This window comes from Heterodontus francisci, chromosome 8 (genome assembly GCF_036365525.1).
Source record: "Heterodontus francisci isolate sHetFra1 chromosome 8, sHetFra1.hap1, whole genome shotgun sequence".
NCBI classification, from domain to species: Eukaryota; Metazoa; Chordata; class Chondrichthyes; order Heterodontiformes; family Heterodontidae; genus Heterodontus; species Heterodontus francisci.
The window spans coordinates 126,916,085-126,928,806 of NC_090378.1; the positions used below are offsets into that span (position 1 = coordinate 126,916,085).

Genomic DNA, 12,722 nt, shown 5'->3' on the forward strand with positions numbered 1-12,722 from the left:
TTCACATTTCCTGTAATGTCTATGTGTGATGTGTCTGCCTAGTTGCATTCATGTTTGGTCTTCAGCCACATGCTTTTCTCACACATTGTGTAATAGTGAGTTTTGTGTCTCTAATTTCATCCATAGCCGTCTGACTGGTCGAACACCTTTCCAATCTGAAGGCAGCCTTCCGCATCCATCAGCAGCTGCAAGATGCGCATTCAGCAACATGCTTTCCTTTTGCAGCTTGTGCTGCTCCACGCGCACATACTTCGTTTGGTTTTGGAGGTGTTTTTATAGCCATTTAATAAGTCATCTAAATGATGCTGATTAAGTATCGCAGACTTTGTGAATGCAGCATTCTGACTGGTGCATCAGGTGTGCAGTCCAGGTTTAGAAGTGAGCAATACCAACTCAACTGTAGTCTAGCACAAAATCAAAAAAAGTGGCTCCAGTTTCCGACTTGCCAACGTAACCCTAGGCTGTACTGTAGATAACCAAATTACCCACGAGAGATAGCTGCTTGTCCCCCCCTAAACAAAGGCAATGTAATGTATGGCAGCTAAGCAATGTCAATGGACAAGAGAAACAGGCAGCCAATTAGCTGCTGCACATTTTTTTGGCTCGTGTTAAGTTAAATGACAAATCCGAGGGGTGGGGGCATCATTTAAAAAGGAGAAGTTGGATAGAAATGCTCTCAAGAGAGGGTGTGAAAATAAATCAAATGCAGCTGTGAAAATGAACATTTCTGAATGAAAACTCTTAACAGATGATCTACCTCACTCATATCAGCAGACACATATTTGAAGTTACTTAGATTAGCCAAATGTGCAGCAAGCCTGTAGACAAAGCACTAGTGCCACCGATGCTAGTAAAAACCTCCTCTGCAGAAACTGCAACACGAACACAGTAGCTACAAGTTCAAAACACCCTGGATATGCAGCTGTTGGAATCAAACACGGTAGAGGAAGTTACTGAGGCCGATTTTAGTGAGAGAAGCAATGAAGACAAGTCATTAAAAAAAAATCAGTACGAAAGGAAACCTCTGAACACGGACCCATTTACTACGGGGTTTTCTCTTGGTTGGGTATCATGCAGACACAAAGACTTCCACCATCTCGGAGCACTGAAAACCAGCAGGTTGAGTGCAATTTGTTTCATACTGAAAGCAATTGCTTAAAAACCACTTTACTCAATTTTAGCAATGACAATTCAAAATACAAGACAAGACAGAGTGAGACAGCAATTTAAAAAAGGTTCTAATTGTTTTAGTTAAAAAAATCTACAGCAAAGTTGAACCCTGAAACAAATCTGTACCATCAAAATATGGTAAAAAAAATACATTAATGCTTACAGCATGCTTCAGAAACTGTTGCACAAAAATGTAGCTCTGGGAAGGGCGATTCCCACAGTTAGTGTACCTAGACAGGGTCTACAGAAACAAAACCTGGAAACAATTTTTTACAACTGAACTTTTACCTGTAATGTCTGAAAATATTGTTTTAAAAAAAATGTCAAGTGACAAGTGAACGGGAACTTACTTGAGGAAGGACCAGTCATATTATGATCTTCAAACACCTCCCACTACCCAAAGATTAGAATACACAGCCAGTTAGTGTCATATGGCTCAAGTTTCACAAGTGGTTGTAAAACTCCCAAGAGATTAGCTGAGCATTTTTGATCCTTTTCAGGCATGTCTCTTAAGAGAAGTTTAGTCATTAAGGTAACATACAATAAACAAAGGCATCATTTTAAGATGCCCTTGGGCCCTAGAACAATGATAGGACTACTGTAATTTAGCTGGCCAGACCACAAGTTAAAATTATTGTACTGGAATGCAGTACATTACTCACAAAACAAATTTGTGATTTTTACAGTATCCCTAGTTCCCATTTTGAAGCTGGATTCTTAACACAATTTAATGATTACAGGACAAAATCAAGTCCCAATAGGTTCACAAAAAAGTTCTTTCCTGGTGCTAGACCAGCCATTTACAGAACAGTTCTTCAGCCACGACAGAAAATCTCAAGATTGCAAACTACCATTAAAAATTAGTGAAATTGTGTAGTTTACAGTATTAGTAATATTTGTGGATCAGTACATATCCAAAAGAGTTAGCAAGATGAGAATGGGTCATTTGACCATAAAATATTAATGCTGCATTTTAATAAAAAACAAAGCCCCGCTTTAATCTCAATGTTGACTGTATTAAATTACAGGTTCTTGTCCATGTGAAGTTGACCAGTCAACTTGAAAAGTTATTAACTTTAACTGTTCTAAATAAGAGAACAGTCTGTTGTCCTATCAAGTATCGTTCCTCAGCTTCCAGAAAAAAAAAAAGACAGGAGAAATTATGTTCTGAAATACAATTCTAACTCTTCTGGCACCACCTCCACACACCCCACCTTTAGCACTTGTACAGTGTAGGAGTAGAGACCTGTTGGTCCCACATTTCAAAAAAAAAAGTATCACTGCTACAAATGCCAGGTCCATTAGTGCATTATCTGGTTTAGTTTTTGTTGTGCTCAATAGGCTTGTCCCCAGTCTCGTTCAATAGGCATGTGCGGACCAATGCTTCTGTGACTGCATAAGGGTCACAATTAGCAGAGGGACGGCGGTCTTCAAAGTAGCCTTTCTTGTCCTGGCCAACAGATCGAGGGATTCGGATGCTAGCTCCTCTATTGGCAACGCCAGCTGAGAACTCATTGATATTTGAGGTTTCATGGTGGCCTGTCAAACGCCTAGCATTGTCCAACCCTCCTTTAGGGTCATAGGCACGAATGTGGTACTGATGCCTCTTGCCCAGTTTTTCAATGGAGTCTTCAATGTACCTAAAAAAGAAACACAGTTTGAATACTTTGTGCTTAGTATTGGATTCCTGGGATGGCAGGACTGACATATGAAGAGAGATTGGGTCAATTAGGCTTGTATTCACTAGAGTTTAGAAGAATGAATGGGGGGGATCTTATAGAAACCTACAAGATTCTAACAGGACTCGACAGACTAGATGCAGGAAGGATGTTCCCGATGGCGGGGGAGTCCAGGACGATGGGTCACAGTCTAATAAGGGGTAAGCCATTTAGGACTGAGATGAGGAGAGATTTCTTCACCCAGAGAGTGGTGAACCTGGAAAGCAGTTGAGGCGAAATCATTAAATATATTCAAGAAAGAGTTAGATATAGTTCTTGGGGCTAATGGGATCAAGGGATATACAGAAACATAGGAGCAGGAGTAGGCCATTCGGCCCTTTGAGCCTGCTCCGCCATTCAATACGATCGTGGCTGATCATTCAAACTCCGTACCCTGTCCCCGCTTTCTCCCCTTGAAAGCGGGAACAGGTTACTGAGTTTGGAAGATCAGCCACGATCGTATTGAATGGTGGAGCAGGCTCAAAGGGCCGAATGGCCTACTCCTGCTCCTAATTTTTCTATGTTTCCTACCATCTCCCCTGTATTGCAACACTACTGCTGCTGCCTCCATCAAAAAGGGGGCATTAGTACTTTATAAATAACGAGTATCATCCTCTCAATCATGTTCCATTTGCCCAGTTGGAGTAAATCACAAAGTAACTCTGGATATGAGGCCCACATTTCAAGGAACTGGTCCCCTAAATGTTCAGTCTTTTCATTAATAGAAAGCAGCCATTCCCATAGGCACAGAAAGATCAGTGGTGCCAATTTCAGTCTCGAACATTAAACATTAGCGAATAAGCTTAACATTTGATACTCACTTCAGCCCTCCCTCTTCCCGCATGGATTTGGTGCTAAAGTTGGTGTGGCACCCTGCCCCATTCCAGTTGCCAGGAATGGGCTTCGGGTCAAAGCTAGCAATGATACCAAAGTCCTCGCACACCCTGTGCAGAATAAACCTTGAAATCCACAAGTGGTCACCCATCTTGATACCTTCACAAGGTCCAACTTGGTACTCCCACTGTAAAAGGTGAAATAAGCGGTTAATTCAAAAGGGAATTAAGCATCAGAGCCCAAAAGCACTGAAATTGAATGAATTGCAACATTGGCAACTGGTGCTACATTGCAGTGTAAAAAAAAAAAATCACAAGTACATCGTTGCTCCGGAAAACAGGCTTATGGGATAAACTTTGCGCAGCCTGCGTTTACTCTAAAATTAGCAGCTCAGATACATTACAAAATACTATGGAGAGATTTGTCTATTGTCCGATTACCCTTTTAGAGAGACAAAAATAGGGTTTAGCAGGACCAAAACAGCAAGGAGGAGCAACCAGCTGACTTGCCATAGGTTGCCCACACATTGACTTTCAGGTGGACCTTGACTGAAGCAGCCAGAGCTGCCAACAGTGTCACTATAGGTATAAATCAGTCATTTAATGTAGTGAGGACCTGGATGCTGTTATGTCTACACTGTTGTTCCTGCCAGTTACACAAGAACAGGAGTAGGCCAATTACCTCAACTCCATATCCCGAAATAAACTTACTTAAAAAAAACTATTGATCTCAATCTTGAATTTTCTTCAGCCGTCCCACAAGTGAATGGGCAGTACAAGTTTAGAGGTGGACATTACTAGTGGTATTTTAAAGGATCCTCAACTGCTGCGTGGGAAAGTTAGCTGGTCGGGCGGTTATTTTTAATGAGCCTGATAAAGGTTGATCAGGCCTCCCACTGATTGTGTCAAACAAGTAGGACAGGCATCCTGTCCACCCAAATCCAAAACTGCTTTCAATATTCTCGCATGGAAACAATCCATTTGTCCCATCAAGTGTGCACAGATCTTTCTCCACAAACCAAACCCAATATCAAGATCCTGGTTGCAACCAGTGTCCCTTAATTTCACTTTTCCAAGCAAGCAACAATCCAATTCATAGATTGGTTGCAGCACAGAACGAGGCCATTCAGCCCATTGTCTCCACTAGCTCTTTCAAAAAGCAATCCAATTAGTCTGCTCTTTCCCCCCCTCCCCACCCCTGCAACTTTTTACTCCTTCAACTATGTTCCTTTTTGAAAGCTACGATTGAATCTGTATCCAGACAGTGCATTGCAAAGCCGATCTACTCATGTTACATAAAGTACTTCCTTATGTCACCTTCTTTTACCAATCACTGAAAATCTATACCCTCTGATTGTCAACATTTCAGCCATTGAAACCAGTTTCCCTTTATTCACTGTACCTAAACCATTCACGATTTTAAATAACTCTATAAAATCTCCTCTTAGCCTTCTCTACTCCAAGATCAACCCCAACATTCCCAGTCTATCCACATAAACATAATCTCTCATGCCTGGAACCATTCCAGTAAACCTTTTCTACACCCTCTAATCCCTTCCGAAAGGGTGGTGCCCGGAATCGAACACAATACTCCAGCTGGGGCCAAATAGTATTTTCTATAGGTTTAGAGTAACTTCCTGGCTTTTGTATTCTATGCCTCTACTTATAAAGCCTAGGGTCCCATATGCCTTAACAGTTTTATTAATCTGTCCTGCCACCTTCAAAGATTTTTGCAGACACCTGGTTTTGCTCTGACACCATTTACTATGCTCCATCTCTCTTCATTCTTCCTACCAAAATGCAGCATCTCACTTTTCTGCAGTGAATTTCACCAGCCACGTATCCACCCAACCCACCAGCCTGCCTATGTCCTCTTGAAGTCATTACCGCCTTCCTCGCTGTCTACTGTACTTCCAAGTTTCAGAATTTGTAGATGACATGAAATTGCGTCCTGCACAAAGTCCAAGTGCATCAAAAAAACAGCAGTGGTCCTAGCACTGAACCCTGGGGAACACCACTGTGTATCTCTCTCTCCAGTCATTCATTCATCATACCTCGGTGTTCGATTCCATAGCCAACTTTGTATCATGCTGCTACTCAGCCGGGCTTCAATTTTGTTAACATAACATCCACTGTTACCCCATCAAAAAAAACTCAAACACGATTTGCCATTAAATCCAAATTGGTTCTCCTTTAACAGTCCATTCTTGTCAAAGTGGCTGTTAATTTACTCCTGGATTAAGATTTCAAAAAGCTCCCCCACCACTGATGTTAAAATGAATGGTCTGGATTGGCTTATCCGTCTCACTTTCTTGAACAGGGATATAACATTTGCAATCCTCCAGTCCTCTGACACCACTGTACCCAAGCAGGTGGTGCCTCATAAAATTTGAGAGCTGCGATTTAACAAGAGTTTACAACAGATTTCCAAACTGCAACCACCCTTTAGATTTTTTCGTGATCTCTCTTCAATTCCTTAAAATGCGATGACCAACCACACTCCCTGTACCTTCTCTCTTACCTGAGAAGCCATCACTTCAGCATTGGTGCCAGAGAGATGGATTCCAGCATACAGACAAGCCCGGTAGTGAGCTTCCACAATATCTCTACCGTAAGCTTTGTCTGCACCAACTCCACAGTAATAGGGCCCTAAAAGAAAACAATACGCCCATCAGATACTGATTTCACCAGAGAAAAATAGTAATGGAAATAAGCAGACTTCTATCAAGCCCACCACACACCAAAATATCTTTGAATGTCATCTTTGTACAATTTAGCATTCTAAGATACTTCTAAAGACTGCTGAAACATGGCTGCTTATTGGCTTCCAAGTATTCTCCAAACATAGAATAACCAGTTGTTTCTTTAAACTTCAGCAGTTGCGAGACGTTACCATTTATCCCCTCTATCCTTTTTACTGATCTTCACTTCCCCCTATTCCAAGTAGAGTCAAATGCCCAAATTATCTTGCACTGGTACTTCATCTAAAGAACAAAAGAACAAAGAACAGTACAGCACAGGAACAGGCCATTCGGCCCTCCAAGCCTGCACCAATCTTGATGCCTGTCTAAACTAAAACCTTCTGTACTTCCGGGGACCATATCCCTCTATTTCCATCCGATTCATGTATTTGTCAAGATGCCTCTTAAACATCATTATCGTACCTGCTTCCACCACCTCCCCCGGCAGCAAGTTCCAAGCACTCACCACCCTCTTAAAAAAAAACTTGCCTCGCACATCCCCTCTAAACTTTGCCCTTCGCACCTTAAACCTATGTCCCCTAGTAACTGACTCTTCCACCCTGGGAAAAAGCTTCTGACTATCCACTCTGTCCATGCCGCTCATAACTTTGTAAACCTCTATCATGTCGCCCCTCCACCTCCGTCGTTCCAGTGAAAACAATCCGAGTTTATCCAACCTCTCCTCATAGCTAATGCCCTCCAGACCAGGCAACATCCTGGTAAACCTCCTCTGTACCCTCTCCAAAGCCTCCACGTCCTTCTGGTAGTGTGGCGACCAGAATTGTCTGCAATATTCCAAGTGTGGCCTAACTAAGGTTCTGTACAGCTGCAACATGACTTGCCAATTTTTATACTCTATGCCCCGACCGATGAAGGCAAGCATGCCGTATGCCTTCTTGACTACCTTATCCACCTGCGTTGCCACTTTCAGTGACCTGTGGACCTGTACGCCCAGATCTCTCTGCCTGTCAATACTCCGGAGGGTTCTGCCATTTACTGTATACTTCCCACCTGTATCAGATCTTCCAAAATGCATTACCTCATTTGTCCAGATTAAACTCCATCTACCATTTCTCCATCCAAGTCTCCAACCGATCTATATCCTGCTGTATCCTCTGACAATCCTCAACACGGTCCGCAACTCCACCATCTTTTGTGTCGTCCGCAAACTTACTAATCAGACCAGCTACATTTTCTTCCAAATCATCTATGTATACTACAAACAGCAAAGGTCCCAGCACTGATCCTGCCAACAGTAGAATCGTCCAGTGACATTCTTACCAAAGATCTAAAAGGAAATGTGAAAGGGATAACGCACCTTGTGGTCCAGGAAACCCATTGGAAGGCCATCCAAAGGGATGTCCATCTGTTCCCAGAAGAGTGTATTCCTGTTCCATTCCAAACCATGGGTGTTCACCTGCGACCATGGACATGACTTTCTGGCATGAGTTTCTAAGATTAGTTTCTGTAGAAACAAAACAATTTGTACCAGCTTCCCCCGACAAGAAACTACCATTCTATTGATGCACATTTGGAGAAACTGATAAGAAATAAGTACATATTAGTTTAAAAAGGAGCTCTTTGACTCAACATGGACACACACACCACCCCCTTGATAGGTCTGGTGTACCCATAGTCCTTGTAGAGACAGGAGTTTGATGCACAAAATTTGATAAAAGCTTCCCAATTGGTCGTGTTGGATATCCTTTTGACAGTATCGTTCAAAATCTCGAACAAGCTAATGCATCAGGTTTTCAAACTGAATATTCACGACTAAGGAGCTAGTTTCAAAGTGACCAATGGATGACAAATACATCATCTTTTTTGCAGGTTGAAGTGGTCTTATGGGAACTACTTGGGACAGTCAAAAAGTGGGTATGTACCAACAGCACAAAACTGTCTTGGTTTAGTAATTTCACTCAAAGGTAGATAAGGATGCCTTCTGAAGTAAAGTGAAAAAAAAGCGTAAGAGTGTGGAGTTCAACGACATTGAGTCAAGCTGCCTTACTCTGCAAGTAATTTGATGCAGAGCGAGGAGTACTTCATTCTGATAGGAAAGGTGTCCCACTCCCAATTACTTAAAAGAACTGGCATTATGACTGACAATTTGGGTTGGCAAATTCCTACAAGGCCTTGGGGATGGTGCAGAGATTCACCAGAACGGCACCAAGGACGAGGGTATACATTAATGTGAAGAGACTGGAGAAGCTGGGATAAGGGAAAGGAGGTGAAATTTACCTCTCCCCCACCCCCCCCCCCCCACTACTTAGTCAGTTGTTATAATCTAGAATGAAGCAGATTCAACTGCAACTTTCAGAAGAGAAGTAGTGAATGTATGCTTAAAGGAAAAATTTGCAGGTCAACAGGGAAGAATGGGATTAATTGGATAGCTTTCAAACAGCAGGTATGGGTATGATGGACCAAATGGCCTCAGAGATCCCTGTGCTCTTCAACTCTGGCCTCTTGAGTGTCCCCGATTTTAATTGCTCCACTATTGGTGGCTATGCCTAAGTCCCAAATCCTGGAATTCCCTCCTTAATCCTCTCTGGCACTCTCCCCTTTAAGGCACTCCTGAAACCTACCTGTTTGACCCAGCTTTTGGCCATCTGCCTGAATATCTCATGTGACTCAGTCAAATTTTGCTTTATAATGCACCCGTGATACACCTTGGGGTATTGGAGTAACTGTCTGATACGATGAATTATTCTCTTCACTGTTACATCAGCTTCCAAGTAACGACAGGACTCAATGTGTACCTGCTGGCTTTCTGTTGTACTTGAAGACTTCACAGAGGATGAGCTTGTTTGGATCCTTACGGAAAGGATCCCGGAACATGGCAGATGGGATGAGGTACATGTCGCTGTTGGACCCCTCTGACTGATATGTACTTGAGCCATCAAAGTTCCATTCTGGGAGGTCTGGAAACAGATAAACAAAGTTTCACAGTATCCAAACAAAACCTGAAAGCAGCAGAGTGAAGGAAAGCTCTCCCAACCCCCAAAAAGGATCACACAAGCAACAAAGCTACTTTGTGAAGAGCAACTGGCATTGTTTCAGCAAGTCATGCAGAGAAATCCAGGGCGGCACAAACTCAACTATTTTGCTTTTGATGCTCACTTCTACTCCAAGACATTAGGAAATTGGTTATTTCCCAATATCATTATTCATGCCACTTAATTGCAAACCTCGTGCAAGCAAACAATTAGAACACTCCACATCAGTGAATTTTTGAGGCAGGCCTGTGCAAAGAACTAGGTCTGCAAAGAGGAGAACTCCAAAAATCATGTTGCCCACCATCACAGAATGGTCACCCACTGGTGTAGTGGGAATAACTGCAAATCATAAAATTGTGTAGCAAGGAAAATACCTGGAATGCCACATTAATAGTGAAATACCATCATAGAAGGGACTAAAGTCATTAATGTTGCCAGTCACAATGGCAACAGGAGCAGTTATATGTATAGGAGGAGATATTATCCAGAGACTAAACTGTGCAAAACAAAAGTGCAAAATGTCAGTGATTGTAATACACAATGTTATTAAGCCAGTCAAGCGTCACTCATTTTGCCTTAAAGATTTAACTTTGATGTAATGGGACTTTAAAAAAAAAACACAGCTCCACGTGTTTAAATGTACTTGACCTCACTCCCAAACATTTCCCTGATGTTTACGCAGAACAGTTCAGTATTAAGCCATGCATGCACCCACAACAGCCAGGTACCAAGGTGTTGGCCTCAGCCCGAGGGCTTGGGAAGAGAAAAAAAAAAATTCTCAGGCAAGGTTCCTGTTCTTGATCACTTACCCAGTAACTTACTAGAAAGTACACATTAGTGGACATCGGAGGGGGAGGACAGCACCAGGCTTGGCTGTGGTGATGCCCCGCACAGTTAAATAGTCTGGCAACACTCACGCATGAAGATGACCACTTGGGTGAGGAGTGAAAATTGGCAAAAAGGGAAAAAAAAAAAAATAGAGGAAGAAAACAAGCTCAAGGGGATTCAAATGCATTCATCAAAAAGTCTTTTTTCCCAAAAAATCAAAATCACTGGGCAAACTGAATTTGGAGCATGAAAGATTAATATAATATATACACCCGTACATTCATGGCCACTGTTATATGGCTACAGTATAAATTAACAGTTAATCTTTATTACATGGGCTTTTAGGATTTTCAGCAGTGTTCTGGGGCTCACAGTCCAGGATTTCTTAACTTTATAACTCGGGTCCATGATGGCCAAGAAACAGGCAGAGTTGAAGGTCTTTTTTTTAAAAAACAAAAGCTGCCCTTACCAGTAATGTTCTTGGGCTCCTTGTCCAAGGTTTTGGTTTTACAGCGGACTGCCTCTCCTGTGCCATCGATCCAGATATACATAGCCTGCACCTTGCCATCCTGGGGCAGCTCCATGTAATTCTTCTTGACGATTTTGCTGAGGTTGGCGCTGGCTGAAGTGGCCATCTTGTAAGTCTGCGAGAGAAAGAAGCAAGAAATGGAGGATATTACAGCAGTTGCCACATGGCACTCAGCCCAGCTGCAAAAAAAATAACCCCCCCACCCACCCCCGCACACACACACACACACACACACACACACACAAACCAGTCGAAACTGTGCGAGCTGCAATGCTCCAGAGCAGGGACTGATTCACCCAAACGGGTCGAGTTTGCTTTTTTTTAAAAAAAAATGCAGATAAAAAGGTTCATTTGCTTAACAAAAGAAATAAAAGGTGTTTCCGGGTCCAGTGCATTTCTCCCAGTCTCTTGTCAATTTCACAAACGTTGGGTTCTGTCGAGTTTAACACAGAACAGATACACCGCGGGGGGTAGTCACTGTACAGATCCCATCAGATTCCAGATTCATTACACCAACCAGAGATGTCGACTTACAGCGAACAAGATGTGTTTGATGGGAGACGGTGGGGAAACCAGAAGCCGGCGTCCTCCAACCCTACACAATACAGGGCAGCTTGTGAAGCGTGGAGGCCAGCCCCGGGCAGACAAACTCCGCCAGCCACCTTGAACCACAGAGCCGACAGGCTCACGCATGCAGAACCAGCCCTTCATCACATGGATTAGCCCCCGAGCATGCAAACCAACCCCTGAGTACATTCTGATCAATAGCACCCTGAGCATGCAAATCCAACTCCTACCGACACTGATCAGTCCTTCATGCAAATCAGCCCGGGACATGCAAACCTCCAGCCCCCTCGATCCATCCTCAACATTTCCTACCCCCACCACCCCCCTCTACTTAAAATCTCTACGTTAACCTACATGTTGGTTCCGCCAATTCGTCGGCGTGATATTGCCGCATTTTTTTACCAGACACAGGAAACTGCGAGAGATCCGCATCCTCCACCAATAATAGACTATAAAACAAAATGCCCAATTATTAGCAATACATGTGCTTTACCGGGAAACCACTGACCAATATCAAAGCAGCGACAACACGGCATCCTACAAAAACAAAACATGCTGCAAACTCTTAAAGCAACCACAACGTGAAATGCAATCGGCAAATATGATGCACTTGAGCAAGGAGTTGAATTTTGTCTGCAACATTCTGCTTCTTGCGGATTTCACCCCCCCCCACCACCACCCACCTTGCCGATCAGTACCTTGAAAGCTTCCTCAAGGGGCTGCTTCACTCTTGTTGCTCCGAGGCTGCTCCAGTTTTCTTTTCCTCCTGCTGAAGGTTTCTCATTCAGTTCTACTTCGGGAGGCTGGCTGCGAGGGACATTTATAATGCGAAGCCTGTCGCCTTGAGGCCGTTCATTGGTGCCAGGGAAACGTGATGTCTACATGACCCAGCACATGCATTGCTTCCATTGGAGGCGGTGTCTCGGGGAAATTTCCACTGCCCTGCTCCACTCCCCTCCCCTCCCCTCGACGTGCCTCACTCAGACTTGTGCAAAAACAAGGCGACCGGAGCCGCTGTATTGCATAAGAATCATAAAGAAAATAGGTACACCAGCAGTGGGCGAAGCTGAGATCCCGAGCAAGGGTCATCAAGTCCACTGATAGTCCTTTCAACATTATACTCAGCCTTTTTGATCCCGAGGCTGTGCTGAATTAAAACGGTGCACATTTTGTGCTGTGACTTCCCCCCCCGCACCCACCCCCTGAAATCCTGCCCTCAGGAGCCCCCTTCCGTTTACCACTGTTTCTTTAAAAATCTGCACTGGTATTAAATCCATTACCAGGCGTTGGTTGCATCTGCCAAACTAATTCACAAGCAAGATTTTAATGTGAATGTCGTGCTT

At 43.3% G+C, this 12,722-nt stretch overlaps 1 protein-coding gene across 3 annotated transcripts; it reads right to left on the bottom strand.

Annotated features, from left to right (window-relative positions):
* Window positions 1-1,019: 1,019 nt before the first annotated feature.
* On the bottom strand, window positions 1,020-12,184 carry LOC137373146 (glutamine synthetase, mitochondrial). Of its 3 annotated transcripts, XM_068037998.1 has the most exons (8): window positions 12,078-12,167; window positions 11,734-11,828; window positions 10,753-10,927; window positions 9,219-9,380; window positions 7,781-7,927; window positions 6,243-6,370; window positions 3,710-3,909; window positions 1,020-2,810 (listed from the first exon to the last, which is right to left on the bottom strand). In XM_068037998.1, exons 2-8 carry the CDS (start codon window positions 11,809-11,811, stop codon window positions 2,489-2,491), a joined length of 1,212 nt encoding a protein of 403 aa, XP_067894099.1. In that variant the 5' UTR covers window positions 11,812-11,828; window positions 12,078-12,167; the 3' UTR covers window positions 1,020-2,488. The 3 variants fall into 3 exon arrangements, with proteins under 3 accessions (XP_067894099.1, XP_067894102.1, XP_067894101.1); XM_068038001.1 differs by lacking the exon at window positions 11,734-11,828 and having other exon boundaries at window positions 12,063-12,184; XM_068038000.1 differs by lacking the exon at window positions 11,734-11,828 and having other exon boundaries at window positions 12,078-12,162.
* Between the last annotated feature and the right edge of the window lie 538 nt (window positions 12,185-12,722).

What these genes read in the sequence shown, in the direction of transcription:
- LOC137373146 (XM_068037998.1), bottom strand. Translation starts at nt 11,811, where the DNA reads ATGCGGATCTCTCGCAGTTTCCTGTGTCTGGTAAAAAAATGCGGCAAT. An exon ending in TGGGTTTCCTGGACCACAAG is followed by an intron (nt 6,371 to 7,780) that starts GTGCGTTATCCC and finishes GTTTTCTTTTAG; the next exon opens with GGCCCTATTACTGTGGAGTT. An exon ending in CTGAAGTGATGGCTTCTCAG is followed by an intron (nt 3,910 to 6,242) that starts GTAAGAGAGAAG and finishes CACCTTTTACAG; the next exon opens with TGGGAGTACCAAGTTGGACC.